The 27,637-nt window shown below is 26.1% G+C and overlaps 3 protein-coding genes across 3 annotated transcripts; 2 read left to right on the top strand and 1 right to left on the bottom strand.

Annotated features, from left to right (window-relative positions):
* The first annotated feature begins 1,356 nt into the window (after positions 1 to 1,356).
* On the top strand, positions 1,357 to 4,799 carry LOC112694128 (WD repeat-containing protein 89). The gene is made up of 10 exons (XM_025569511.1): positions 1,357 to 1,391; positions 1,448 to 1,661; positions 1,729 to 1,851; positions 1,910 to 2,022; positions 2,082 to 2,257; positions 2,703 to 2,834; positions 3,077 to 3,220; positions 3,282 to 3,376; positions 4,247 to 4,352; positions 4,453 to 4,799. The coding sequence occupies exons 1-10, from the start codon at positions 1,364 to 1,366 to the stop codon at positions 4,600 to 4,602; spliced, it is 1,281 nt and encodes a 426-aa protein (XP_025425296.1). The 5' UTR covers positions 1,357 to 1,363; the 3' UTR covers positions 4,603 to 4,799.
* A 5,494-nt stretch (positions 4,800 to 10,293) lies between these two features.
* LOC112694125 (PDZ domain-containing protein 2-like) lies at positions 10,294 to 21,631 on the top strand. Its single transcript, XM_025569507.1, has 6 exons — positions 10,294 to 10,446; positions 19,266 to 19,431; positions 19,502 to 20,540; positions 20,598 to 21,136; positions 21,199 to 21,328; positions 21,406 to 21,631. The coding sequence occupies exons 2-6, from the start codon at positions 19,278 to 19,280 to the stop codon at positions 21,458 to 21,460; spliced, it is 1,917 nt and encodes a 638-aa protein (XP_025425292.1). The 5' UTR covers positions 10,294 to 10,446; positions 19,266 to 19,277; the 3' UTR covers positions 21,461 to 21,631.
* Positions 21,632 to 22,595: 964 nt separating this feature from the next.
* Positions 22,596 to 26,610, bottom strand: LOC112694124. Its single transcript, XM_025569506.1, has 9 exons — positions 26,421 to 26,610; positions 26,206 to 26,354; positions 25,858 to 26,057; positions 24,891 to 25,194; positions 24,635 to 24,798; positions 23,815 to 24,006; positions 23,559 to 23,747; positions 23,288 to 23,502; positions 22,596 to 23,223 (listed from the first exon to the last, which is right to left on the bottom strand). The coding sequence occupies exons 1-9, from the start codon at positions 26,510 to 26,512 to the stop codon at positions 22,596 to 22,598; spliced, it is 2,133 nt and encodes a 710-aa protein (XP_025425291.1). The 5' UTR covers positions 26,513 to 26,610.
* Positions 26,611 to 27,637: the final 1,027 nt, after the last annotated feature.

The raw sequence follows: 27,637 nt of genomic DNA on the forward strand, positions 1-27,637 counted from the left end.
AATATACTAAATATATAAGGTGACTGTTTTGAACGGGACTGTCCCGTTTTCACATCTTCGTCCCGTTGTTCCCAGTAAAATTTTCAGGACACTAAAAAAATCCCGTTTTCATAAAATAGTGAAAATAACGATAGTTAATTTTAATCTGTCGATGAGTTATTGTTTCTACCAGTATTATATTTAACTATTATGTGTGCATGTAACGTGTATATACTGTATTACTGCATGGATGACGTTGAACGGAATTCAGTCAAATTAATATTGTAAAAACAAAATTACGAAATCGAATGGGGTCAAATATACTTGATTTAATTTTAACATTACGATATTGGCTGAAAATAAGTGGAAAGTGCTGTGCTGACTATATACTACCTGAGGATGTAAATATTTTTAGATCTACATATAGTTTTATAGAATAGTCATTTTATAAATTTTACTTATTTTTGTTATTTTTTTATTTTTATTTATTATATAGTCAATGAAGACTGATTTAGATGGACCTTACTTATAACAGACAATATTATATTTATTCAGGTGTTATCTATATTTATTTTATTATTAACTGTTATTAAGTCAAGAAAGACAATTATTTTATATTTTATAAATATGGTTACAAATTACTATAGTAGCGTTATGAAATTTTTATTTAAAATCTATTTAATATTTGAAATTGTCAAGTTATTTAAATAAAATATGATAAATTAAAACAAAAATATTATTATTATTCTCCTTGTTTGTTATTGCAAATACTTTAACACAATTGTATTTATTAAGTAATAAGCGATATAAAATGATAAATTGAACAATATATTTATAAAGCAAGTAGCAATTAGCAATAAGTGATTCTTAAACGTAATACGTATATATTTTACAAAATTGGTAAGGTTAGGGCTAAATAATATAATAAATATATTATAGTATGTCTACACACCATAAATATAATGAAAAAAAAAAATACTTAATATAATTTTGTATTGATTATCCACCAATAGATGAAATATTTTATAAGCAAAAAAAATATTTCTAGCTTTTTTGGAACAGTTTTAATCTAGCTTTATTTAGCTTTTTTTTATCACCTATTTACTTTTTTTTTGTTTTATTTTTTGGCAACACTGATCGTTGCCTTCCTCATCAACACGAACTATGATTATAATCATCAATAACCATAATATTGTCACGTGCTTCAGTGTTTATAACTTTTTTTATGGCCTTATTTATTTGAGTTACATTAAACAAATTTTCAAAACCATTTATACGTTTTTGTTAACTCATACTTGTTATGATAATTAATTACATTTAATTTTCTGAACTTGTTTTATGATAATCATTATTTTCAACAATTGTTGTTATTGTTTATATAAAAATGACTTTAAATTTTATTACTGATGGAGGTTAGCTAAAAATAACTTTGTTTTATATAAGTTATGATCATGATTTTTCATTTTAGAAACATTGAATTCGAGTTCAGATAGTGACAGTACAAATCAGTCTTTAATTAACGAAGAAAATGTTTCTGATGGAAGTGAAGATGATATTAATTCCTATCCGTTTGTATTTGATGAGTCCAAAGAAATACATTACAAAATTAAATACAAACAAATTTTTGAAGAAGACATTAATATAAATGAAGTTTATATTTTAAATTTGGATGCTCAAAAACTGTAATAATTCTTTTTTGTATTGAAACATATTTCTAAAATTGTATTAATTTAATATTTTATTTTAAAGTGGACAATCACTTAGAGTTGCAACAGCTCATACTGATCATACTTGTAGGGTATATGGTATTGAAGCAGGAAGTAAGTCTTTCACTGAATGTTTAGATCATGAAGATCAAATTATTGATGTCAAGTAATGTAATCATTATTTTTTATTACTGCACAAACTAATGCATGTTAATATTTTTTAGATTTGGTTCAAAAGATTCTCAAATTTCCTCTATCGTATTTACTGGATCTGATAATGGGACCATTAAACTATGGGACTTACGTTTAAAAGAAAAATGTATATCTGTTTTTAAAGGTAAAATTTATTATATATAAGTAAAAGTTTGCATTTAGTTTATAATTTATTAATTTTAGATGAAACTGATGGTTCTCCGAAACCAATAACATGTTTTGATGTATCTTGTGATGGTAGATTCATAGTAGCTGGAACAGAAGTGTTAAAAGATGATTCTTTCTTATTATTTTGGGATATTCGAACTACAAATTTACTTGGTGGTTATTGGGATACTCATTATGGAGATATTACACAGGTAAATATATTTTATTTTGAATGACTGGTTCTCAAAGTATTGGATACTGTAAGTTTGATCAATGTGATCAATGAAAATAAAATAAAATTTTAATTCTAATTTTCCCTAATAAATTTTTATTTTGTCTTCATTGTATTGGATATATATTTATTAATTTTATTATTTTAAAGTGTATAATACTCTTACATTATAATAATATAAAATTTATAATTAGTATTAATTGGTCTACAAAATTTTATGCAAATAAATAACAGTTCATTAATCCAAAAAACCTAAAATTGTATTGTATTTGACCAACATTTTATATGAATTATAGGCAAGGGTAGTGTAGCTTGACCCTAGGAGTAATATTTATGTCATATAGATTCAAAGTTTAGTTTTTCTTTGTTTAGTCTTAACCTCTTAAGATAAATGCTTATTATTTCATAAGTAATTTCGTTAATAGGTTAGATTTCATCCCACTGAAGATAAAACCATAATTAGTGGATCTACTGATGGCATAATTAATTTATTTGATGTTACTCAAACAACTGAAAAAGATGCACTCCAATCAAGTTATAATACAAATTCATCAATTGTAAGTTTTAAATATATATATATATAACAAATTGAAAAATTTGATTATGTTTAATTGAGGAATATAATCTAATTAAACATAAACTTAGAAAACTATTCCACCAATTTCAATAAGAATTACATCAGTAGATACTTTGGATCACGTAGTATATCACATGAAATATGCAATATTATTACAATGTTAACTCAAAAATGGGTATTCTTGATGAATGAATTAATTTTATTTGTATTATATTTTTAAAGTCAAATTTAAGATGGTTAAAAAATAAAAATGAAGATTCAGTCATATCTTGTATCACACATACTGAAGATTTACAACTATGGTGCACAACTGATTCTTCTCCATTTTTAACTATTCCAAGAGATACAGTTAGTAGTTCAATGAATGTAAGTTCCTATACATTTTAATAATAAAAAAAATCTAAAGTTAACAAATTATTATTTATAGATTACACCTGCTGGCTATAACCAAGTAATCAATTGTCATCAGACTGATAAAAATGGAAACATGATGTTGCTTGTTGGAATTAATTATGGCAGAGGGTAACCAAAAATGTGTTATGTATAGCTTCTACTAGTATTTATGTTACTTTAATCTCATTATTCAGTAATTTTACTAAGCTATTGATTACATGATTAATATGGCATATTCAGTTTAGTTTTTTTAGGCATAGTTAGTATATTAAATGATAGATTTAATTTGGTACAGTTCATTTACATGTAACTAAGTTCATTTTTGACTATCAATTTTTCTTAAATGTCAAAAGAAATTGAACTCTATTTGATACAATCAATCAAACTGTTCAATTAGATTAATTCAAGCAGTTTTATTGGAATGTATACTATAAATATTCAGGGTTTATAGATATCTATTATTTCAAGTTATATGCCATTGGGATCCAAATTTTAAATTATCGATTTAAAAAATTTGATATAATCTATACTTTTAATAAAAAAAATAAATAAAGGTATACTTTTACAGAAGAAATTATTATAAATATATAAAAACATTTATTTAATACAATGTATATGTTGATTTTAACTTAGGATAATATAGAATATATTGATTTTATTTTATTTTTTTTTATTAACCCGTCTAGTTAGTAAATCTACGTAATAAGTTACATACAGCATCATTTTCAAATAAACAGGATGGTTTAAATATGTAATTTTTATATTTTAAATTAATAAATGTTTTGATATACTATGTGTTTAAAAAAATTATGATTTATAATTTATATACTATTTTTTGAAACAAATCTGTTTTTAGGAAGTATTTATAAATATCAGATGATTATTTTATATTTGCTCAGAATCATTTTTAAAATGTATTAATAAATTACCTATTTTAAATTTAAACAAATATAACATAAATCAATCGTTTCATAATAGATTTATTTTTGATTCATTTAGAGAACATTTGCAATCGCTTACCATGACTGATGGACCTGAGTTGTTACCTAGAACAGTATTCAAAAATAATAAACAAATTGTAAGATGCAGTTGGTATGAAAAAGATGTAAGTTACATTTAAAAAAAAAAATTATTTATTTTGTATCAAAAAATTTAAATTTTTATCTATTTTATTAAATAATTAATTTTATATATTTTAATTACAGAGTGGATTTTTAGTAACTGGTGGCGAAGCTAATATATTGAATATTTGGGTCCCAAGTGATGAAAATAATTTAGATACTACCCCTAACAAAAATTCATTAAAAATATTGCCAAAAATAAGTTTGAGAAATGATACTTCTAAACCATATTAGTTATAGTTTATTAATTTATATTAAAAGGAATTTAAAAAAAGTGAAGTATGATGTTTTAATAAATTTAAGGTATTTTGTAAAGTATTTTTATTTTTATTACTGACTTATCTTATTCCTTGAAAAAATGTATGCCTTGAATAATAATATTGTACAGGGCTGTCCGGAAGATGAAAATAAAGGGTGAATAATATGAAAAATTTTACTACAATTTTTTTACTCAATGTATGTAGTATAATCAGATGCGTATCCAGGGGGGAGGTGTTACAGGTGTAGTAACACCCCCCCCCCACAGCGGTGGTATACTTAATATGTTTTATCAAGATAAAGATGTATCATAAGCTGTGATTTACAATTTATCAAAATGAAATATATATTACGATAACAATAATGTAAAGTACTAAAGCTGGGATCCGGCATTAATTAGTAATTACTTGGCTTAGGGACTTATAGCTCTAAAAAATACACAAATATGTTTCTAAAATAATTAAAATATGCATTATAATATGTATTTATTTGCATTAAAAAAAAAAAAAAATTACCACATAGTACACAAAATAAAACGTGTCCATCGGATGTAAATGTATCTTTAAACTCCGAAACAAAACGTTGTAGTCGGCTACTCGTTGACTGTTTTACATTCGCCATTATACAATAATAAATATTTCCTACTGTTCATCGACTTTTAAAAATAATGATTACTTTACCAGTAACTAGTGCAAGTATTGAAAGATCTTTTTCCTCTTTATAGCGCTTAAAAACATATTTGAGGAACACAACTGGTGAAAATCGGTTGAACGGCTTTGCAGTTATGAATATTCATCGGGATTTAGTCGTAACCACTGACGAAAGAATGGATACTCTAGCTTTAAAAAGTAGACGAATTATGTTAATTTAATTAAAAATATTTTTTAATTTTTTTATATTAATTATAATAATATATGTGTGAAAAATTTAAATATTTGTAACAGTGGCGTATTTTCAAATTTTTTGTGGGGGGGGGGGTCTAAATATTAAGTACCTATAAGTTTATAATATAAAAAAAACACATACGAGTTATGATGTAAATATGTAATAACTATATTATTTATATTAAATTATGTATATTTCACTACTATTATGATTTATTAATACAAATTAATAGTCGGCGTACCTACTAATATAGTCATATAATAATTATTATTATGTTATGTCCTTATCCTTATGTTATCGTCGTCGGACTCGTTTTTGTCGTAATTGTCGTCGTCGAATGGCGACGACGCGATAAAAATAACCAAAGTAAAAACCCATAATATAAAATTTATATTCTCTTTCTCGGTACCTACGTACCAAGTTTTTTTGATTTTTTAAATTTTTTTTTTGGGCGGGGTCGAGACCCGGGAACCCTCCCCGTAAATACGCCATTGATTTGAAAGTATTCAATTTCGTGTGTATAATTTTGTCAATTATTTTTGAATAACACCCCTCCCCCTTAGAAATTTCTAGCTCCACGCCTAAGTATAATTAACTATTTGTTGTCGTATTTTTACTTTTAACATGTACCTATATATGTGTCAGTGTCGCTCGTTCTTAAAATTGACAATTTCATTATATATATATAAAAAATAATATTTTATATTGTATAATAAGTAGTTATATAAATTTTATTCGTGTATACACTGTATTATGAAATATGTAGTATTTGTTTTCCGTAAGTAAAATTAGGTCCTTCTAGGCTATAATGAAATAATATCGACTGCCGACTGGTGTTTTCGTTGGGATGGTGAGACACCGCCCCAAGACCCCCTTCGAGACGGCCCTGATGCTGTTTAACAAGGGTGGCCAAACTTTTTTTGGTCACGATCTACTAAAAATATACTTCACCTTTGAGGATCGACTTTCATAGAAAATTTTTTTTATTATTGAGTAACTACAATTATTAAGAAACATACTGCTTAAAGTGTATATAAGCATACAATAAGGGTAAGTTCACATGGAGAGCGTAAAATGCGCGTTAGCTAAACGCGCGTTTTTTAGTTAGTGTTCACATGAGAGGCATTAAACGCGCGTCGACATTGACCGTATGATATAAATTTATACATAGGTACAAAATATTTTAATAGTTATATTAATTTTTAGTAGTAAATAGATGTACAACAATGTATATAAAACTTTATTTTAAAAACAAACAATATGTATTTTTTTTTTTAATAACAGTTTTAAATAATTAATTTATGTATAGAATTTTTTTCCAAAAAACAATATGAAACAAAATAAATTATGTCTATATTATTTATTTAATTGATTTTAAATTTTATATCAAATTATAAAATACAAAATAGTTAATAATACTTACCATGGAATTTTTTTCTTTCTTCCGTGTCACTTGGGTCACTAAAAATTAGAACAATTTCTTCCCAGGCCTTTCTTTTACTGATTTTATTTGAATATTCATTACTTGTCATATCTTAAATTGGGGGTCTTTTTCAATTTCGTTTATGAATAAATCAGTATCAAATTCCTCACTATCCATTTTTGATTTTTTAGAAAACTTTTTCGAAAAAACAAATGAAAATATCGAAAATCAAGAACCTATCGTTTCAAAACGCGCGTTGCAACTGAACACGTCAATGCAAAACTGTACAATGTTCAAACGCGCGTCAACTTGCGCTGACGCGCGTTGACAGGTTTTTTGCGTTGTCGCTGCGTTGAACGCGCGTTACCATGTGTACAGTTAATAGCTATTAATAGTAATTGTAAACGCGCGTTTAACGCCTCTCATGTGAACTAGCCCTAAGTATTATAAACTACAGTAGAGCCTCGATAGTCCGGACCCCCGATAATCCGGTGAACACGGTAATCCGAATGGCATAATTTCATTTGTTCGTAAATAGATTTTATGTGAATTCCCGGAACCCAATTAATCTATAAGATATTGTTATCAACAAATACAATTTCGTCCTTAGATCATATACATATATGATCTACGTCATTTTTATTAACTACTTTTGCTAGCAAATACTGATTAGTAGAGATGGGCAATATTGAATAGTTTACACTATTGAATAGTATTCGATAGTTAGCATAAACTATCGAATATTATTTTGTATGATATATAAATTATATATAATTATATAATATAATTCAGAAGTCATAAATTATCGAATAATTGAATAATTTGAAATTATCGAATAGTCCGAATAGTTTCGAATAATTTGAACTATTGGATAATATTGAATAATTCGAAACTATTGAATAGTCCGAATAGTTTCTAATAATTTGGAACAATCGATTATTTTGAAAAACTAGAATAATTCGATTATGCTGGACTATCGAATAATACTATTCGATAATGCCCATCATTACTGATTAGTAATAAATCGATGGTCAGTTCGTTTACTTCTTTCTTGTCAAGTTATTATTCTTGTTTGTTAAAATGGCTCCTCGTTAACACGAAACTTTAACTTCAGATCAAAAAATTGAAATAATTAAGTTAATAGAAAATGGCCTGAACTATGGTATGATTGCTGAGAAGTAGTAGTAAAAAGATGGCGAAATTAAAAATAAAATCTTAGTCATTTAAGTAGGTAATCTTGAAAAACCTCCAGTAATCCGGACTATGCTCGGTCTGAATTCGTCTGGACTATCGAGGCTCTACTGTTATTACTAATTACTAAAAATAATATAATAATAAATAATAATTTCCAAAATCTAATTACTTAAGTCTAATTAACATATTATTTTGTTGATCTGAGCATTTTTGAAGTGTGGCATTACATTTTGTTGATCAATTGGTCTTAATTTGGCAAATAGTTGCTGACTGCTAATCGTAAAGACACTGCTCTAAATGTTCATTAGACAGAGAGTGTAGTTCGGTATTCTGTTTTTATAATTTTCAAGGGAGAAAATGATGTTTCGCACAAATATGTAGATCCAAAATAAGTATGTAACTGCAAAGCTACATGCCTCAAACACGGATATTTTTCTTCACGTTGTAAAGTCAAAAAAATTGTCTAGACCCTCGAGCTTTGAGGAATATATCTGATTTCATTTTTATAATTTCAGATTCACATTTTGTAGTATCCATATCAAACAAATTACTTATTTGTGTAGAAATATTTTCAATATTGTTTGTTTCGGAGAAACAAGAAGACATAAATGTATTAATCGGCTCTAATTTTTGAATATCTTTAAATCGTCTCTCAAATTCATTGTACACTTTTTTAACCTCAGAACAGTATATTTCCTCTGCCATCGTACATTTTTGATTTTTAAAAAATCTATTAAGTTTGAAAAATTACTCAAATTAGATTCTTTTAATTGTAACTTGAGTAATATCAATTTGATTTAAAATAATTTATAGAACTCAATAACTCAATTATTGTCCCATCTTTTTTTTGAAGTTCAACATTTAAAGTGTTTAAACGAGCCGTTACCATATCTGTTAAAAAAGCTAAGTTTTGAAGCCATGTGTTGTTTGTTAAACAATCATAATTATCGCCTATGGATTTTAAAAATGCTATTATTTCAGAAAGTAAACACTGAAACCTTTCTAGAAATTTACCACGACTCAACCATCTAACATCTGTATGTAGTAATAAATTACAATGCTTAAAATAGTTTTCTTCTAATTATAATTTAAAAAATCGTCTTTGCAAATATCGTGAACGAATAGAATTGAATATTTTAAAAGCAATGTCCATTATATTATTCTTATTCAATATTTTATTACACAATGGAACGTTATAAAATTTGGAAAATTATTATCATTCTTACATAAAGCAATAAAACCATTATTTTTACCTCTCATAGCTGGAGCTTCTTCAGTCGTAATATAAACTAATTTATATCAAGGTAAATTTAATTTATTGACAAAATTAATAAATTATTGATAAATATCCTCTCCTCGTGTCGTACTTCTCATAGGAATTATAGTTAATAATTCTTCTTGTGAATTCAAATTTGAAATAACTAGTCTTATAATTATACATAGTTGAGCGGTATCTGTTATGTCTATTGATTCGTCGAATTGAAGTCAAAAATAAACAAATTCATTTATGTCTTGTTTTAATATTTCAACTAAATTTTGTCATTTCAAATCTTCTAGTCACAGTTTTACAAGATAACTGTACATTGTTTTTAGCTGATAAATTTTTTAATTTATTATTAAAGTTTTCAAATAAAGCATCTAAAAAACCTTGTTTTACTATTTCATCGGTTTGAAATTATTTTTATTCTTAGCTAAAACATGACTAATTCGAAATTAAGTAATTGTTGCTACTTTGGATTTTAAAACGGATTTATTAAAAATCAATTGTTGTTTATCAATTTCAAGTTTCAATTTTTCTAATTGTTTTTTACATACCTACTTCATTTTTAGGAGGGGGAATCTACAATACAATACAATCAATGCATATTTTTATACCGATATGCAATATTTTTATCAAGCTAATTTTTTTTTTTTTTTTTTTTTATGAGAATGTTAATTACTTAATTTTAATTTTAGTAAAATTTGTGATAGTTTCTACGAAATCTTGATCTGGCAAGTCTTACGTGTTGACTTTTATTTTCTGTAATTTGTTTTATGACGTCAACAAAATATACCCTCTGGCGGAGGATGGCGCGAAAGTGTTAAAAACAAGTCGATGGGAGAGAATGCAATGTTATATTTTTACTGTTGCTTTAACATAGGCCGCCTGCTGCTGTTAGAACGTTTAGTACTTAGTCTGTTCTGTTCAGTCGTGCGCGCAGGTTCATTGTCGTAATAGTAGTGTTACGTGATAATTTAGAACAATTGTTACCGACGTATTTATTATTTCGTTATATTTTATTTATATTTAAAAATGCTGGCCATTATGGAATAAAACAGTAAGTAAACGAATTATTTATGTAAACAATATACCTGCACATAAATATTTAAATACAATATTAGAAAACGCTTATTGCATTTTCACAGTTTGAAGAGAAAACTTTCTTATATTTTTCAATTGGTCATAATAATAGATATTTTGTAGTAATTCACAGAGATGTAGTTGAAATAATAACACCCCAAGTTAGATCCACTATTGGCATTTAATTATTTAAACCATATATCTAAATAAAATCATAATAATGCTATTCAATGGTTGTTAAGCTAGCTATTATTAAGACCGTGAGACTATATCATCAAGATATTAAAACTAACCAAATATAATATGGATAGGTAATGAAAAAGTTTTTCTGGAGTTTATAATATATGAATTAAGTACAATGTGATAAGTCGCAATATGTGTTAGCCGTTATATAGACTTTATATTTTGGAAAAAAAACTTCTTGACACATATGCATTATACATTTAGTTATATCTAATATGCACAGCACATTATATGCATATATGTGTATTAATCAAGGGCGTATTTTTTTTGTTAGACTTATCATTCTAGGAAAGGACTGTTTTCTTTTGAAGTAATGAAGTTATACTACACGAATAATCATAATAGGATAAATCTATCTTAGATTCTGATAAATCTAAGTTAGTTTATACGATTTTTGTATTATTTTAGTTTAACTTGTAAGTATATTATACACTTGGTGATCTCTGCGAATCCTCAACTGTTCAGTCTTCAGATTAAGTGTAGGTACACGCATAATTCTGGAAAATATTGAGTATATTTTTTTAGTCATCAGTTTTTATTTGGTTAGCTGCTTAATATTATAACTTTACGCCTTTAATTATTTTCGTTTTATCTTTTAAGATTCCTCTTGGGCAGGCGCGTAGCTAAGATTTCTTCTTGGGGGAAGGCGGGCATTCTTCTATCATTTTTTGAGGATATTCAAAAACTCATGGAGTGGAGTTGTGACCTGATAACTCCCTTTGGCTATGACCCGGGTCTTGATATTTGTAATATTTATTATATTTATAGTCTTCTTCTTCTGAATATTAATAAAATACTATTAAATTGGTTCGAAAAAAAATATATATAATTTAATAGGATTAACCAATAATTATTGATTGTCTATTGGATTTAATATAGTTTGTATTCAATTAAAAATTAGATAGTTATTTAACATAATATAACTCAACAGTATTAATATTGTAAATGAAAATCTAGTAGATACAGTATATATTATTTTCAATCGATATTAGCCTGATGTATGATAAAATATACTGTGTTAATTTAAATTTATAACTACATGGAAACCCGTGACGACATGCACGTAATATCGTTTCTTCGTAACACTCTTCAGATTCGTAATAACCCTGACCATTTAATTTAAAATATAAAAACATAAAAAGTGGACAATGCTTCATATATTGAATACTTGTCTTTATATAATAACCTCGTCACAATTGTAGTGCATTATAAAATATGTTGAATTTGAATACAGAGTTTTGGTTTACCTAAAAGTACTTATGATTTTTTCTATTTTAATAAAATGTCAAATTTTTATAAATATATATATATATATTTATAGTGAGGAATTTAAACGTTATAATGTATTATTCTAAGATCCTGTTTGCAGTGCATTTTTCTTGCTTCAAAATGTGAGAGCCAAAAAATGCACTGTAAATCTATACCTTTTTTGTCTTGGCCGTAGGTAATCTAAAATAAACATTGGATTCCAATTTAAGAACTCATATGACATTTGTACATTATTATTCTATAAGAATAATAAGGCTATTAACCAAAAATAATTACGTTTCGGATTGGTTATTTTGTTAGTTATGGGTAACTTATCTTTAATTATCCGAAAAAATTAATTTTGTATTTACTGACTTTTACTTACGACTTATATATATTTTAATGTATATAATATGGATAATAAAGTTATGAACACATGGAATAATGATGCAAATTAAATGGATAATTCTTGTGAAGTAATTATGAAATCATGTTATTTATACCTATGTAATAAATAAAAAAGTCATTAATAATCAAAATAATCATAAAATAATGATTGCTTATTTTATTGTAATTTATTAATATAATAAGTTAAGTAATACATTAGGTACTACTTATATTATTAAAAATTAACTAGAGTAAACTACGAAGTAAAACATATGTACTTACTCTTATATTATAAAAAGTCACGTTGTTGATCATACTCCTAATATTTTTTATTGTATTTGTATTCAACTCCGATCACCGTTCCCAAATAAATTTCAGTAAAAGCATAGGCCCTGTACTCATATATTATGATAGTCCACTACAATATAATTTAGTTTCATTATTGTCACATTAAAAGTTATGTGAGCTACTTAATACAATAAGATCAATAGTCCGTACCGAATTGTCAAGGTCTCTATTATTTTCTTTGAATTTCATTCGGACAATACAATTCTGCTGTTGTTATGAAAATCATAAAATATATTTATAATACTATTATGTAAAATACTTAAATACGACTTTTATTTCTATTTTCCCAATTATTTTGTATATTAAATATTTTATGCATTTACCATTGCAATTAGGTATTGTAGTTTTATTTTATTTTATTTCTAATTTAGTTTCCTAAATATTTTAAAGCATTCAATTATGATTTAAAAATTTGATTCTTTTTATGGTGATTTACGTTCCTTCTCAAATTGTTTTTGTTAATTACTAAGTACTGTAAAAATGTAATACGTAATTTGTATTATATTAAATTCTAAGAGATGTGTGAAAAGTAATTTTTTATAATAATATATTATACTTACAAAAATTATTAATTTTTATTAGACATTTTAATAGAAATCTCACATTATATACTATATTATATACATTTCAATAGTATTTATCTAACTATAATTGTTTTTAATGAATTAAATAACTATTTAGCGTTTGTTAGTTAACTCTTTACTTTATCATTCTTTGCTCAAATTAGTTTTTATATTAATATTGATTATTATTAGTAAATACATTTTTAATGTGGTCGTTCAATTTGTACCATAGAAATTGAGAAAAATGCATACAATTATATAATAGGCACAATTCATTTAAAAGATAATAGAATAATGTTGGAAATATTACTGGAATATAGGTACTCAAGGTGAACAACAATCCCAACGAGATAAGCCTCTGACTTCTTTTAATATTTTTGTACAGTAGGTGTAGAATCAGAATATTTGTATTCATTTAAATGTGGTATTTTATTAATAAAGTGGTTGAAATACAAATTGATAAGACATGGTTAGTGTTAATCATTTGCTTACAATATACATACGTTTTATATATCTATTATTTTGTTAATTATAATGTTGATCACGGATCATCTACTTAGTCATAATTATTAAATCAGTAAATTGACTGAAACTTTATGACAGATTTTTAGAATTTTTTTTTTAAAGAAAAGGCATTTATTATAAATAAAAAAATATGAATCGGATTTCGTAGAGCGTATAAGTAAATACATGAATTTATTATGATAATCTATAAAATCACAAATATAGTACCTGTATCTTGTTATCTTGTTAAGTATTTCTTTGAATATATTTAGTGTGTGATGTTTATTAAACGTACACTTATGTCTATTGTGTATAAGCTTGTGTACGTGAGTTTGCAAATTCATTAATAATTTATTATTGTGCAAACAAAAATTTAAAATAATTATCTCAAAACTTATGTAATTTAATTACTTTAAAATTTTTTAGACACATGTAATTTCAATTTTTAATTTGAAAAAGCTTTTTTAAAAATATTTATTCATTATAATCGTGGATGAATAGGAGCAACATACAACAAAGTTTTGAAAAAATATCGACAAATTATAGTTTTCGATTATTTTTTCGTATATAAATATTAACAATTTAAGAAACTTAAAATGTTAATATTATTTTTATTTTAATAGAATTCATAAAACTATTTTATATAAATGACAAATCATTTTGATCATTTTTAAAAATACTTAAAAAAAATATTATATTTGAAGATGTCTAATTTTCTGTTTTATTTAAAAAAATTTAAATTATCTAGACAATGATTAAATATAGAGTGCTTAAAATTTTAAGATGTATTATGCATAGTAAGTAATTTTTTCATAAGATATGAAGTTTGGGATGTTTTATTATTACTTAAAAATGTAATATATTGTTATAATACACCAGTTGCAGTGGTTGATGTAGATAAAAAATATTGGATACATACCCTTTACTCAATTAATCTTATTCATACGAGTATGTTTTAGAATTGTCTGATGCCATGCCGGGTTGTCTATTTTTATTAAATGTATCTTTATTTTAAAAAAATACTTATTTTCAACATTCAAAATATAATTGATGAATTATATGAAGTTAATATTTTTGGATTTACTTATACTCTTATAATTATATTATATTTTTAAACAACTATTGAGCTATTGTCTACTTTCATTCAAATATCAAATCGAAATTCATATGATATAAGTACGTATTAGGACTACTGTTGTGTGATAAATATACATTTGATACTAGTAGTATATGTTTTTTTGAAAATGGAGGAACAAATAATAGTTAACCAATGTATTCTTCGATAGCTATGTTTGAATTGTTTTTACGTCAGTTATATAATAATGTAACGTCTGCATGTGACTACCCAACATACGGTTCGTTTAATCCTTAGGGCACATGACAAGATCTTTCCAGTATGCAGATGTCGGGTTTAGGGTTAAGTAAACATACAACAAATAGAAATTCAATTTTTTTTTTATAGAAAGTAAAATATAATGAGGAAGGTATTTTTTAAGATATATCTTTATGCAAGAATGTACAAATATGACAACGTTTTTAAAAATTAATAATAAATTGTGTTGATGTATTTTATTCGGTTATGAGACAAAACTCTTTTTACGATTATCATATTTATCATAAAATATTCAATAGTTTAAGTAACATACTAATATGTATATATACACCATATGTTTATGGTTTGCAGCACATTTTCATAGCTAATAAACATATATTATCACATAATTTTCATTGACGTAATATTTATTTAAATTATTATTTGCATAGTCAGTGTACAGGTAGAAGATGTAAAAAACATTGTGGTTAGATTTATAGAGTTTATCATTAAAATAATATTTTCCTTTAATTTAATTATTTTAAATATAATACGATGTAGATTAATAACACATTTTATTCCTGAAAAAAAATTTTTTTTTGAAAATGATATTATTCAATAATTTAGTTCCATTATTAAACGATTTTAAGTATTTTTCGTGGAAACTAAAATACAGTTATTTTTCATAGTTAAATTATGTTAACAGCTTCCTTAAACTAGTTAGACTACTTGCCAAACATCTGATTAATGTAGTATAGTTGTTTTTTCATGCGTTGTAAAATATTTCAAAATGAATCGAAATTTTGTATAAATAGGTATATGGTTAATATTCAAAATACTTTATGCCAATGTATACTGTATTTGATTTTGATTGTGTACAATCTTTTTCGAAATAATATATTTAGGTTTTTAATTTTAGTTTAATAATTATTTAACAGTAGTTATAATTATAGTCAGTGGTTAGTTTAGTTTCCCTCCATATAGTACCATATATTGTATATATATATATATGGACAAAACTATGTAATTTATGGATCCTTAAATATTTAAAATCATATATAATATCATACTTTAATTTCGGGTTAGCGGGTCACTGTTAACTTATACCATATTGAATTGATTATTACAGTTAGCCTTTCTTACGATTTTAGTTGGAGTATTATTATGTATTATATATGTTTTAAATAATTCGCGTGCATCAAATATGTAAATATCGCAGTGTGCGGAATTATTCTGCTGAATGAACCTCGCCAGCGGGGTCTACATGTATAGCCCTTTTATAATATTACAACAAAAACCGGTTGTAGTTGTTTTCCAAGTTTAGCCTCTCATAACAGTACTTGGACTGGTCAAACGGCACTATATTGCATAGGCGTGGTGCTCAGTGTTTATTCTCAAGCGAAGAACATACAGGTAACCGGCCGTGTCCATTCAACGTTATTCAAAATTGTTCTTTATTAAAAACTAATTACAGAGTTCTTTATAATATAGTCAAAAGTATTATATTTTATGGTATACACGCACGAATTAAAACATAAAATCTAAATTAAATCTATTATCAATGGTCTACCAGCGCATCCAAACTCACGATAAATCACGATTCGAACCGATGAGTAATGCAGTTGTAATTGTATACGACAAAGAAACTTACTTAGTCACTGTCAACGTGTAAAATATATACTTATTCAAAAATATATTTTGTATATTTTATTAAAATTAAACCTTTTGAATGAAATATATTAGGTAAGTCTTTGGACAGTCTTTTTACAGTTGATGTAAAATAAATGAAAAAATATTTATAAAAAATATAAATATTATAAATATTATTATATATATTATATTTTTATAAATATTTATCTTAACATACCGCTACCACCTACCAAGATATTACTGACAAATAATTAAAAAAATACATCATTATATATACATACCTACTTGACTACTTATATATACATGTATAATTATTTATAGATGTTTCATACAGAGGAATACTGTTTTTGACATTAGTAATGTAAGGATTCGTTCGTCTGCTAGTATAGGTACTTATAGTAGGTAACCTGTAGGTTTTTGTCGCCCCCTATCCGGTCACCTGCGCGTTTATAATGTCTATATGAATCGATTTGTATATAAAATGACTTCTCTGCAGTGGGCGGTCAAGTACAACGACATACCTACCACATAAAATCATGTTACAAATATATTTATAACATTTCATCATCGATATTCATCGTTTTTTTTTTTTTTTTTGTAACATAATAAACACCATACGCAATGACTGCATTAATTGTAATAGTAATAATATTATCTCAAAAATGTTGCCGGATCATTGATTTTAATGTTGTTAAATATATTTATACACATTTTTGATTTAATATGTTGATTAATTTTTCTTACGGGTTATGCGCCCATGGGCTAATGCGCTCTAACAACATTTCTATTTAATGGGTTGGTTAAGTTAGTAATATTAGTGTTATACAGAGCGTGTATGTATGTACAGCATATATATACGTATGTTCTAATTTTTCTAATGATTTTTTTGTGAAAATCGACAAGTTCAATTCCGTCCGAGTTACCGTGCGTAGCTGAACATGAGGTCATTTTAACACATTTTACTCTTAATTCGGTAGACAACTAAATACAATGATTTACATAAATACACACTTGGCAAACCATCAAACTGGCGGATAAACAACGTTTACCAATACGCATTTACCTATAATATGGTTGTAGTACATTGACTATAGTGTTCTACCATATGCACTTCTATTATTACTTATTTTTAATTCTTTGTTAAATTTTACTTGAAAAAGTAAAATGTCAATTGTGCATTAATTTTAACCATGAAAATGCTTAAATTTAAATAAACGTGGTGTATTATAAATGTTAAACATCATTTTCACGTGTAGATGCAACATTTTTGAAAAAGTATTTTAAATTTCTTATTTATTTTTAAATAATAAGGAGATGTATTTTATTACTCATAAATTTTTTTGTAAAAGGTTAAGGTCATTTTATAAATGATTTAATTTTTAATATTATTATTATAAACTGAACAAAAATAATTAGACATTCATTTTAGGAACTGTAAAAAATGAAACCAGCATTTTGGTTTATGGGTTAGTCAGTGGTTTTTTTTTTTTTGGGGGGGGAGTTAATTTTTTTTTATAAAATTGGTTATTTTATAATATAAAAAATAAATTTAAGTTAAGAATTAATAATTATATTATTCATTCTAATATTATTATTATAAATATAAATGAAGTATTGTTTACAAAAATATGGCATAAATTAATGTTCTCTTTCTCTGTACCTTCATAGCAAGACTTTTGAATATTTTTCTTCTTCCGGGAGGAGTCCGAGATCCAGGACTCCCTCCCCCCCTCAAAAATACGCCACTGGGTAAAATATATTAGGTTATATTATTTTAGTGCGTATCAATTTATCTTACCATCGTATATAAACAATTGGGTTGTGGGAAAAATTTGATTTCTTTGTTAGAACAACCGTAACTCGCACTTATTGTGTATTTATTAATATAGATAGATTCATTTTACTGTAGTATAAAACGGTAAATCGTATATTTCTTATTTCCTTTAATCCTACTTAGAGTTCATATTTTTAAAATAGAACTGTGGGAAAGCACAAAAATAAAACAATGAAACTATGAAATAAATATGATGTAACTATAAACTGTTTTTAAGAAAACTTAGTGATCTAAAATATATGATTCTAATTCCATTCATATTGTTTAAAATTGTCTACTTGAATAATTTATTTTATTTATTTTATTAACTTTCAGTATAATAAATTACTATTATAAATTGTTATTAAGGTACCTACTTAAATAATCGAAAAAAATAGTTATCGTATTAACTATTGAGGTTTAAATACTTTAAACTTTGCTCTAGAAAGTAGAAGAGATTTTTTTGTAAAATTAATTACTAAATCAACGCATTCCATTTAAAATTGCTCGGAAATGTATTTTCCTACGAGATTTCTCTTGATCACAAATATTTCAAGACTGTTAGTTATTTTAGCTTATTACGAACATAAAAATAACAGGTTTAAACCTAATTTCTTTAATAATTGCTGAACTTTTTGAGCAATAAAGGTTTGCATTAATTTATACGTCATAGAATGATTTGATTTTAACTATGACTTTTTAAATATATTATTTTATAACTATTTCAGTTAATATATACCATGAGACTGTTCAAAAGACGTTGTTCTGATCCCAGTCCTCAACTTGTTAGTTTGTCACCAATCGAACAAGACCATAGAGATGTATCTCCCGGGTATATGACACCAAAAGGATGTACTACACCTGAAAATGGTTCACCAAAACCACATAAAAAAAGTAAATGTTTTTATATACATATACATACAGTTCATTTAAAAATTCCAGTTTATTAAATTAATTTTTTTAGGTTTAGCAACTTGGGGTAAAAAAGTCGGAAGAAAGTGGGATCAGTTAAAAAGAAGCGATTCTTCAGAAATACTTCAAGTTTCTCCAAATCGTAGGAGACAGTGGTCACCTTCATCTAAGGCAAATATAAAAAACCAAGATATTGAAATGCACCAACATTACATTGATAAATTACATAATAATCAAAATAAACGTTTATCGAGAATAGAAAGTATTAGAAGTATAGAAGAACCACAGACTCAAGTAGAAAACGGTGAAGATTGGCTAAAAGATAAATGTCAAAAAGGTCTTGAAGATTTATATGCTATGGAAAATGTTTCAAAACTTAAAATAATTCCCTGCCAAATTACACCCATACAAAGGACAAGATTGCCCATAGATATTGATGAGAACCCTCTTGAAGAACAATGTATTTTAGAATATTTATTATCTAATAAAAAGTTACTTGGATTGGAACAAAGTATTGATAAACTTCAAAGTCTTAGTTATGATGAACTTCTTAAAATATATAATAAAGTTACAAACCGAGTAAATGATAGTTGTAATATTAAAAACCGTAGAAGAAGACATACTAGTTTTGGGGAGACACTAATGATAAATAAAATTGATGAAAAAAACCGTGTTGTAATAAAAGCAGATGAAAGTGGTTATGAGAGTGATTCGACAAGAAATGGTGGAGACTCTCCAAGAGGATCTATTAAATCGCAATCTTCAGTTGATAATGATGAGTTTTCAAGAAAAAATGTTCGAGTGGGATTAAGAAGAGGTGAAGTGAAAGACCTTCAGGTTGGATCAAATGTGGAAACTTCATCATTAATGTGTGATGAATGTAAAAAACCTGAACAAAACATGAGTCTTTATCAAAGATTTTTACTAAAAAAAAGTAGTTGTGTAAATCCAAACGATAAACATTCAGAGATAAAAACAATAAGATTTAATAAACGTCTAGGAGAAGATGTTGGAGTAAATGTGGAATACCAAGATATTTCTTCAAGATCCCGTACATTATTTATTACAGCTTTGTCAGGCCCAGCAGCTAGGTAAGAATAAGTGATTCATAAATTATTATTCAAATTTGTAAACATTTTTTTTTTCAGAGATGGTAGATTATGTATACAGGATGAAATAATAAAAATCAATGGTACTAGAGTAAAGGGCCTAAGACGGCAAGATGTGGAATCAATATTACGTTCATCAAAGTATAATATAGAGTTTGTTGTATCTAGAACTAAATGTCAACCGACTCCTAAACCAGAACAAGTAATATTAATTAAAAAACCTCCAACGGTACCTAAATATCCAGTAAAATTAGAAGAAATGCATGAAGCTATATACACTAGACAATCATCCTTGCCAGAAATTAAATTAGAGGAAAAACCTAAAATGACTGGAATGCGTAAATTTTCAGTGCATTTAGATCAAACTCGACCAAAAAATACTCAAATACCTCGATTGCCAAGACCTAGATCATTATCAATATCATTAACAACAATAATTTTTCATAAAGGACCTGGTTATAAGTCTTTAGGATTTAGTATTGTTGGAGGAATCGATTCTCCAAAAGGCAGCATGGGGATTTTCGTAAAAACAATTTTTCCATTAGGCCAAGCTGCTGAATCGAAGCTCTTAAAAGAAGGTATGTACAAATAATAATATTTGTTAATAATAATTTGTTCTAATAATATTTTAATTTTTTAGGCGATGAAATTATTAGTGTAAATGGCAAAAGTATGGAGGGGTTTAAGCATTCTGAAGCAATAGCTTTATTCAAAGAAGTTAAATGTGGCCAGATTGTTTTACAAGTTGGGCGTAGAGATCTCATAAAAAGGTAAATAAAATTTTTTATATCTGTCAGCCCAAAATACATTTACAGATTATATAGTTACCTGCTTTATTTATTTTCAGGAACAATAAATCTAAATCATGTGATGAATTAGACAAAGTTGTTAAAGATCGTTAAAACATTAAGTATTATTTAGTAAAATTATATTCTGTGATATGATAGGTGAAAATCAAGTGTTATATTAAGTAAGAAAGACTAATATTTATTATTTATTAGTTAATAATAGTTAGATAAGCTAAGATTTTGTTTATTATATTCTTTAAAAGTTGTAATATAGATATTATAGATAGAATTTAATTTTATTACATTCATATTAAATGTGTTACCTACCCAATAATAAAGCAACTGATTATGTTAACTTTCTTCTTAATATTATATATAATTCATAAATTATTTATTTAATTTGAGTAATATTCTTTAATAATCTTAATATATATTACAATTTCTTGGAAATTTAAAATACAGTGTTTTTTTTATTTATTTTGTAGAATGAATAAATGAAGTATAATAAAATATATATTTAAAATAAAACATAAAACCTCAATTTAAATGAGAAAACAAGAACATTTTGTAATATAATATCGAAAATTGAATAGTTTTTCAACTGATTTTTTCAACTCTAAGTTACGATATTAAATGTATGTATTTAGGTATCTACTTAGTAATAATTAAATAATACTTATCATGGAGCAAAAAAATATTTTTTAAAATATAACATTAGCAATAATAATAAATAATAATCAAAAATATAATCAATCATAATATTCACTTTTGAATATGATGAAGATTTAATTTCCCCAAAAATTTACCATGTAAACTGTCTACTATTTTTAGGACAAAGAGTCAAATTAAAAAATAGTACCTATTTATATTAGTTGAAGCAGATACTTTAAAATTGTGTTAATATTTATATATTATATTATATTATAGTTAGTAGGTACATATTATAACATTTCTGTTGGATTTATTATGTTGTAATAACTTACTTTTTAAATGTTTTAATGCAGAAACTTAACATATTATAAGAATCATATGTTAATGTAGGAATTTTTGTTTGAGTAGAATTATTCTGTTCTTATCTCTCAGTATTTTATAAATTTAAATATTTCTTTGATTATTTTACAACTTTTAATAATATTTGTAGATGATTTAAAATCAATCTAATTAGTTTCTTATACAACTTTATTGATTACATATTACTATCTACTATTTTATTGATTTTTTTTTTTATGACAATAACACTTTATGATTATTAAATATATTTGCATATAATACTTTCAATGTTATCATCATCGTCATCCAATTCTAACTGGTTAATTATTTCCATTAAATTTGTTATATTTATAGAGGTTTCTTTATTTTCTTCCTTTTCAAGTAAATTGATTTTTGTATCATATGCAATCCCATCACAAAATATCTCATCCATTTTTTCCATTAAAGGAAACTTAGATTTTGTCTCTTCACTTAATATAAGATTCTTAGAAAATTCTAATCTATATACAGGACTTAAACGCATTGCTAAGTAAGGTGTACCATTCTTCACCATTTCGTCTACATGGTTTTTCATTCTAGTATTAACCGGTTTTTTATATGTTTCCAAATTAAAAGCTTCATGATCTAATGGAGGTCTTGATTTTATAAACAAATTTTTAATTTTTTGATTTTCTATTTTAGGTGATTCTATAAATATGCTATCAATTTCATCAGTAGATATTTGATCGGTATCACTTAAACTCCATTCTGATGGAAGTGCTGGTTTTTTATTTTCTATTGGAGGTGGTAGAGGAGAATGATTCTGAGAAATGTTCTTTACATTTTGTTTTAATGTTGCTATATAGTTAGAGCAAACAATTAACAATACTTCAGACTCCCAGTTTTCTCTAGAAATATTAGGTTTATTTCCTTAAAATGTTGAGTTTTATACTTATAGTCTAATTTACTTACTTAGGCATGTAAACACTTGTTGGTACACTTGTTATGTTACTTGCATCAATAGATTTTAATGAAGCTTGTTCTTCAGGTGGTTTTTTTATGATTGGTCCTGGATAAAATGTTTGAATACTAAATTCAACTGATTTCCCGAGTACATTATAGACGGGAAAATCAAATTGAATTGTTTGTAAACAAACGTAGGTATTTAAACTCCATACTTTTAATACCTGATACAAATGATAAATGTCTTAAACAGTAAAATTAGTTTGATAATATCTATTACTTCATCTTTTGAAATGCTAATTACAAGATTTAAATGTTCAAAAATTCGGACATCTATAACCGTTTTTTTATGTCCCTCTAACTTAGCAAGGTACATTTTTGTTAACACTGGATTCCAAATGTAAACTACACATGAACTTCCAGTCACTAATAATTTGAGAGTTGCGTTGTAACGAAAACATTGAACACCCTATTAAACATTTTAATTAATTAGTGATTAAAATATGTTTGATATTTATATTATTTTATATTAATACATGACGAATGTGAAATATATATGGGTCCCATTCATCTCTTATATGTTTGATAACTAGAGATTTTTTGTTATCTTGACAACAACTTATAGAAGCTTCATCTGATTGACAGTAAATAATACATTTTATACTATCTGGGTGAATTGGAATACTACATGAATATACTTTGACCCATTCTTGTTGAGATTCTAATTCCTATAAATTTGTTTAAGTATTAAATTAAGTTTATAAAATAAAAGCGCACACTTAATACAAAACACTGTACATTTTTTGTCAAAAAGATAATATTGAAGTATTTTTATTGCACTAAATAATTATGTATTTTTATAGCAAAAAAACGTAAATATTAATAAAGATTAGATTGAATAAAATAAAAACTTTTTGAACTAGTATCTAATAAATTATGTAGAAAAGTACATTCTTACAAATTCATAAAATACAACTTAAGAGCAAAATCATATAGATAAGTATTAAATACACAAAATGCAATTTCAAGTGTAAAATCTTGATGTTATAAAAAGTATGTGGTATTAGTTGTAATTCAATTTTAAAATACTAAAGTCCTATCAAGTAGGTAGTAAAAGAAATAAATATAGTAGAATTTAATAACTACGGTGACAAATAGCATTTTGTATTTAGTATTTATTTCAAAAGTATAATAGCTATATGACGGAACAATTCAATTTTATTCGTTGGTAACGTTCAAAAGTACCACCACCCGAGTAAGTAACTCTGAAATTACGTCAATGGTTTCACCCTTTTTCTTCCCAATGATTGTTACTTATTAATTCCAGTCCTGTTTTCAACATGTACACGCACTTACTTTCCACAAATAAGTGTCAACTTTATTCGTTGGATCTCGTTTGAATAACGATCGTTTCGGTTGAAGAAATTGTATGTGAGCCATGCTGCCTTTATCGTCACCAATAAATAAAAGTGAAGAATTACCGACACAATATTCTAAACAAATCGGCGTGGTTTTTAAACCTGTATAGAATCATTGGTTTCAAATTAAAAACTATAACAAGTTACACTTGTGGACAATTTTGATGAATAGGAAAGTTATATTTGTTACTCACCTCTTATACAAAAAGTTGGCACGTGAACAAGACAAACGGTATCCACGAAATGAATGGAACCATCGGATGCTGCAATAGTTATGAATTGGGCATCTGGCATGTATACAGCATCATTAATCCAAATATTACGTCGCCGATGGGTTGTCCGTACTGGGTCACCGGGGCATTGAGATAGTTGCAATGCGTAGTGCCTTAATAAGTTTAGATGACCATCGTAGATGCCTACTTGGCCCAATCGAGAGAAAACAGTGTAGCAAAAAAATTCTTCAGTTTCTATGCTAATCACTTTGACTATGGACTCGTGCTGTGAAAATGTACATACATAGCTATTAGAATTTTCAATCATATCGCTTTATGCGTTTTATTGTACCTAACTAGTTATTGAACATAAATTGTAGATATATCAGAGCTGCACATCCAGTTTGTTTTATAGAAGTGAAAAAATTTGACTCAAATTTGATTTAATCATAATTTCTAATAATTCCGGAAAAAAAATAATATTAAATGGTACCTATGTTCCAAACTCATAGATATATAGAATTAATTATTAAAAATTCAAATCATATAATATTTTTTATGAACTGCACAACTTTTAAATAAGAACTGCACAGTTTGTGTACAACTATACATTAATGCAAACTCTGAGATATACTTTAACGCTGAGCGATTTTTTTCAGATATTTTATGAGATAGTTTTTTACGCAAGTAAATATACGAGTATGACCAATGGTGTTAGTTTTATTAATTAGTTGTAAATATTATAATTTTATATACATCAATTATCTACTTTAATAGACTTTAATAGGTACATACTTAATTAAATTGATTTAACATAATTCTGATTTTTGTTGGTATTAATAAAGCCAGTAATTAATAGCACATTACCTAAACTATTGGACATAATAAATAACTACAGTTTACTATTTTACTATGTTTTGACATAACTATATTTAAGTTGTATAGTTACTTTACAGTGTGACATTAAATGCATGATTATATTTGTTTGGTCGAAAGGTAATACGTCCCAAACTTCTTCAAAAAAAGATGTACTGTATCGAATTTCATTTAAAATTTGTTTCCAAAGAATTACATCATTTTTTGTGTGAAAATCTTCAACACACATTTGTTCGAAAAAGTTTTCGGCTTCGTGTACGTATGAACTATTCCCTGCAGTATTTTAAATTATATTTATATTCTAAATAATGAACACATTACAAATAGAGAATTAAAACTTTTGATTTAATAATGATTAATAATGCGATTATTTTTATATATATATATTTTTTAAAGTATACCGTAGTACATTTTTACTTACCAATCACTGAACATATTGCTGCAACAAAATCGGCTTTGTTTAATGGATGTTCTTTGTTATCGTAATGAAAAAAATACATTTTTAACTCTTTTAAATGTGAAACCTCTAATGCATTTATGAATTTTGAACGTTTATTCAACTCAAGTCCTCTACAAATTATACGAAATACTAGTAACTTTATTAGTTCTACTATACATATTTAAAAATCATCCTACTCGTTAGGGTCACCAAAAGAATAATCATCATTGGTCAATGAAGATCCTTCGTCCATAAGATCTGAAGGCTTTGAATTTAAATTACTATTCATACTTACTTAAAACGTAGTATGAAAATACCCGAAATAAAAAAAAATATTTAAATAAGTGCTTATGTAAAATATACGTTATAACTAATTTATAACTTACAAAGTTATTACTGTAGAGTTCAATGGTAAAATTGTTTAATCGATATTGTCGAGTTAGCTATAGTTACCATTGTCATTAAATCAGTTGGTAGGTTAGCGTACGTAATGCAGTACGTATACGACTAGGTAAGCATAGGCACAACTAGAGCTTACATTTTGTGGTGGCCTTAGGTACCAAGATAACACAGACCTGTAGAGGCTACGCCCTCACACCCCATCTACTTACTAATTTACATACAGATAAAATTGTTTTCTATCCGCTACAATAGGTAGGTTCAGTTTAAATTTTAGCAAGACTGGCCATCATAATTTCCTCTAAAACAAATCAACAGTGATTCACATGTTGACAAATTCAACTCTATAATTTAAATTTTATTTTAATATAAATTATCTGCCTTTAGTATATTTTACTTATTAACTTTATATGTGTATCACATAATGAAATTACGGAATGTATTAAGAAATCAATGTTGTATAATATTTTTTGGTTTATGCATACGTATAAATATTTAAGTTGACAGTAACTTTAAAATATAGTTTATAAACCAGCGTGCCGCGTGTTAGAACTACACAGGTATTAGCGAGTATTAGATAGGTACAATAGTAATAGGTAGAATAATACGAAACGCTCAATAGCATTGAATCGAAACGAGCGTCGATGAAATAATAATATGCTAATATCGAAATGCATGCCTATTGGCGTTCCAAATTCACTCTTTTGGATTTGATATGTTGGGCCCAGGTGAGCCTTCCTTTTATTGAGGGTTAAACCAAGATATTTAGTATTTAGAGCTAGTGCCGTATTTCCTAGTAAAAACTATAAGCTAGGGCGGTAAATAATTTTTAATATTACATTTTTATTATATGTAACTAGAATTTGGGTCTCATAAATGAAAACATCAGCGCAGGGGTCAAATCTGAGGGTGAACGTCGTATGGACAGATTTATTTTAAATCGCCAGTTGGTGTACCAATCTTCCATAAGAGTGAAGTGAGGCTGGAGATTTTGTATTGCAATTCCTAATCTCAT

This window comes from Sipha flava, unplaced genomic scaffold, assembly GCF_003268045.1.
Source record: "Sipha flava isolate LNK unplaced genomic scaffold, YSA_version1 123_pilon_pilon, whole genome shotgun sequence".
Classification (NCBI taxonomy): domain Eukaryota; kingdom Metazoa; phylum Arthropoda; class Insecta; order Hemiptera; family Aphididae; genus Sipha; species Sipha flava.

Excerpts from the sequence above, each read along its gene's own strand:
- LOC112694128 (XM_025569511.1), top strand. The coding sequence starts at position 1,364 with ATGACTTTAAATTTTATTACTGATGGAG. Across the intron at positions 2,258-2,702 it reads ATTATGGAGATATTACACAG|GTTAGATTTCATCCCACTGA; the intron begins GTAAATATATTT and ends TTTCGTTAATAG. Across the intron at positions 3,221-3,281 it reads CAGTTAGTAGTTCAATGAAT|ATTACACCTGCTGGCTATAA; the intron begins GTAAGTTCCTAT and ends TATTATTTATAG.
- LOC112694124 (XM_025569506.1), bottom strand. The coding sequence starts at position 26,512 with ATGAATAGTAATTTAAATTCAAAGCCTTCAGATCTTATGGACGAAGGA. Across the intron at positions 23,748-23,814 it reads ATATATTTCACATTCGTCAT|GGTGTTCAATGTTTTCGTTA; the intron begins GTATTAATATAA and ends AATGTTTAATAG. Across the intron at positions 23,503-23,558 it reads TTAGCATTTCAAAAGATGAA|GTATTAAAAGTATGGAGTTT; the intron begins GTAATAGATATT and ends CATTTGTATCAG.
- LOC112694125 (XM_025569507.1), top strand. The coding sequence starts at position 19,278 with ATGAGACTGTTCAAAAGACGTTGTTCTGATCCCAGTCCTCAACTTGTT. Across the intron at positions 20,541-20,597 it reads TTGTCAGGCCCAGCAGCTAG|AGATGGTAGATTATGTATAC; the intron begins GTAAGAATAAGT and ends TTTTTTTTTCAG. Across the intron at positions 21,329-21,405 it reads CGTAGAGATCTCATAAAAAG|GAACAATAAATCTAAATCAT; the intron begins GTAAATAAAATT and ends ATTTATTTTCAG.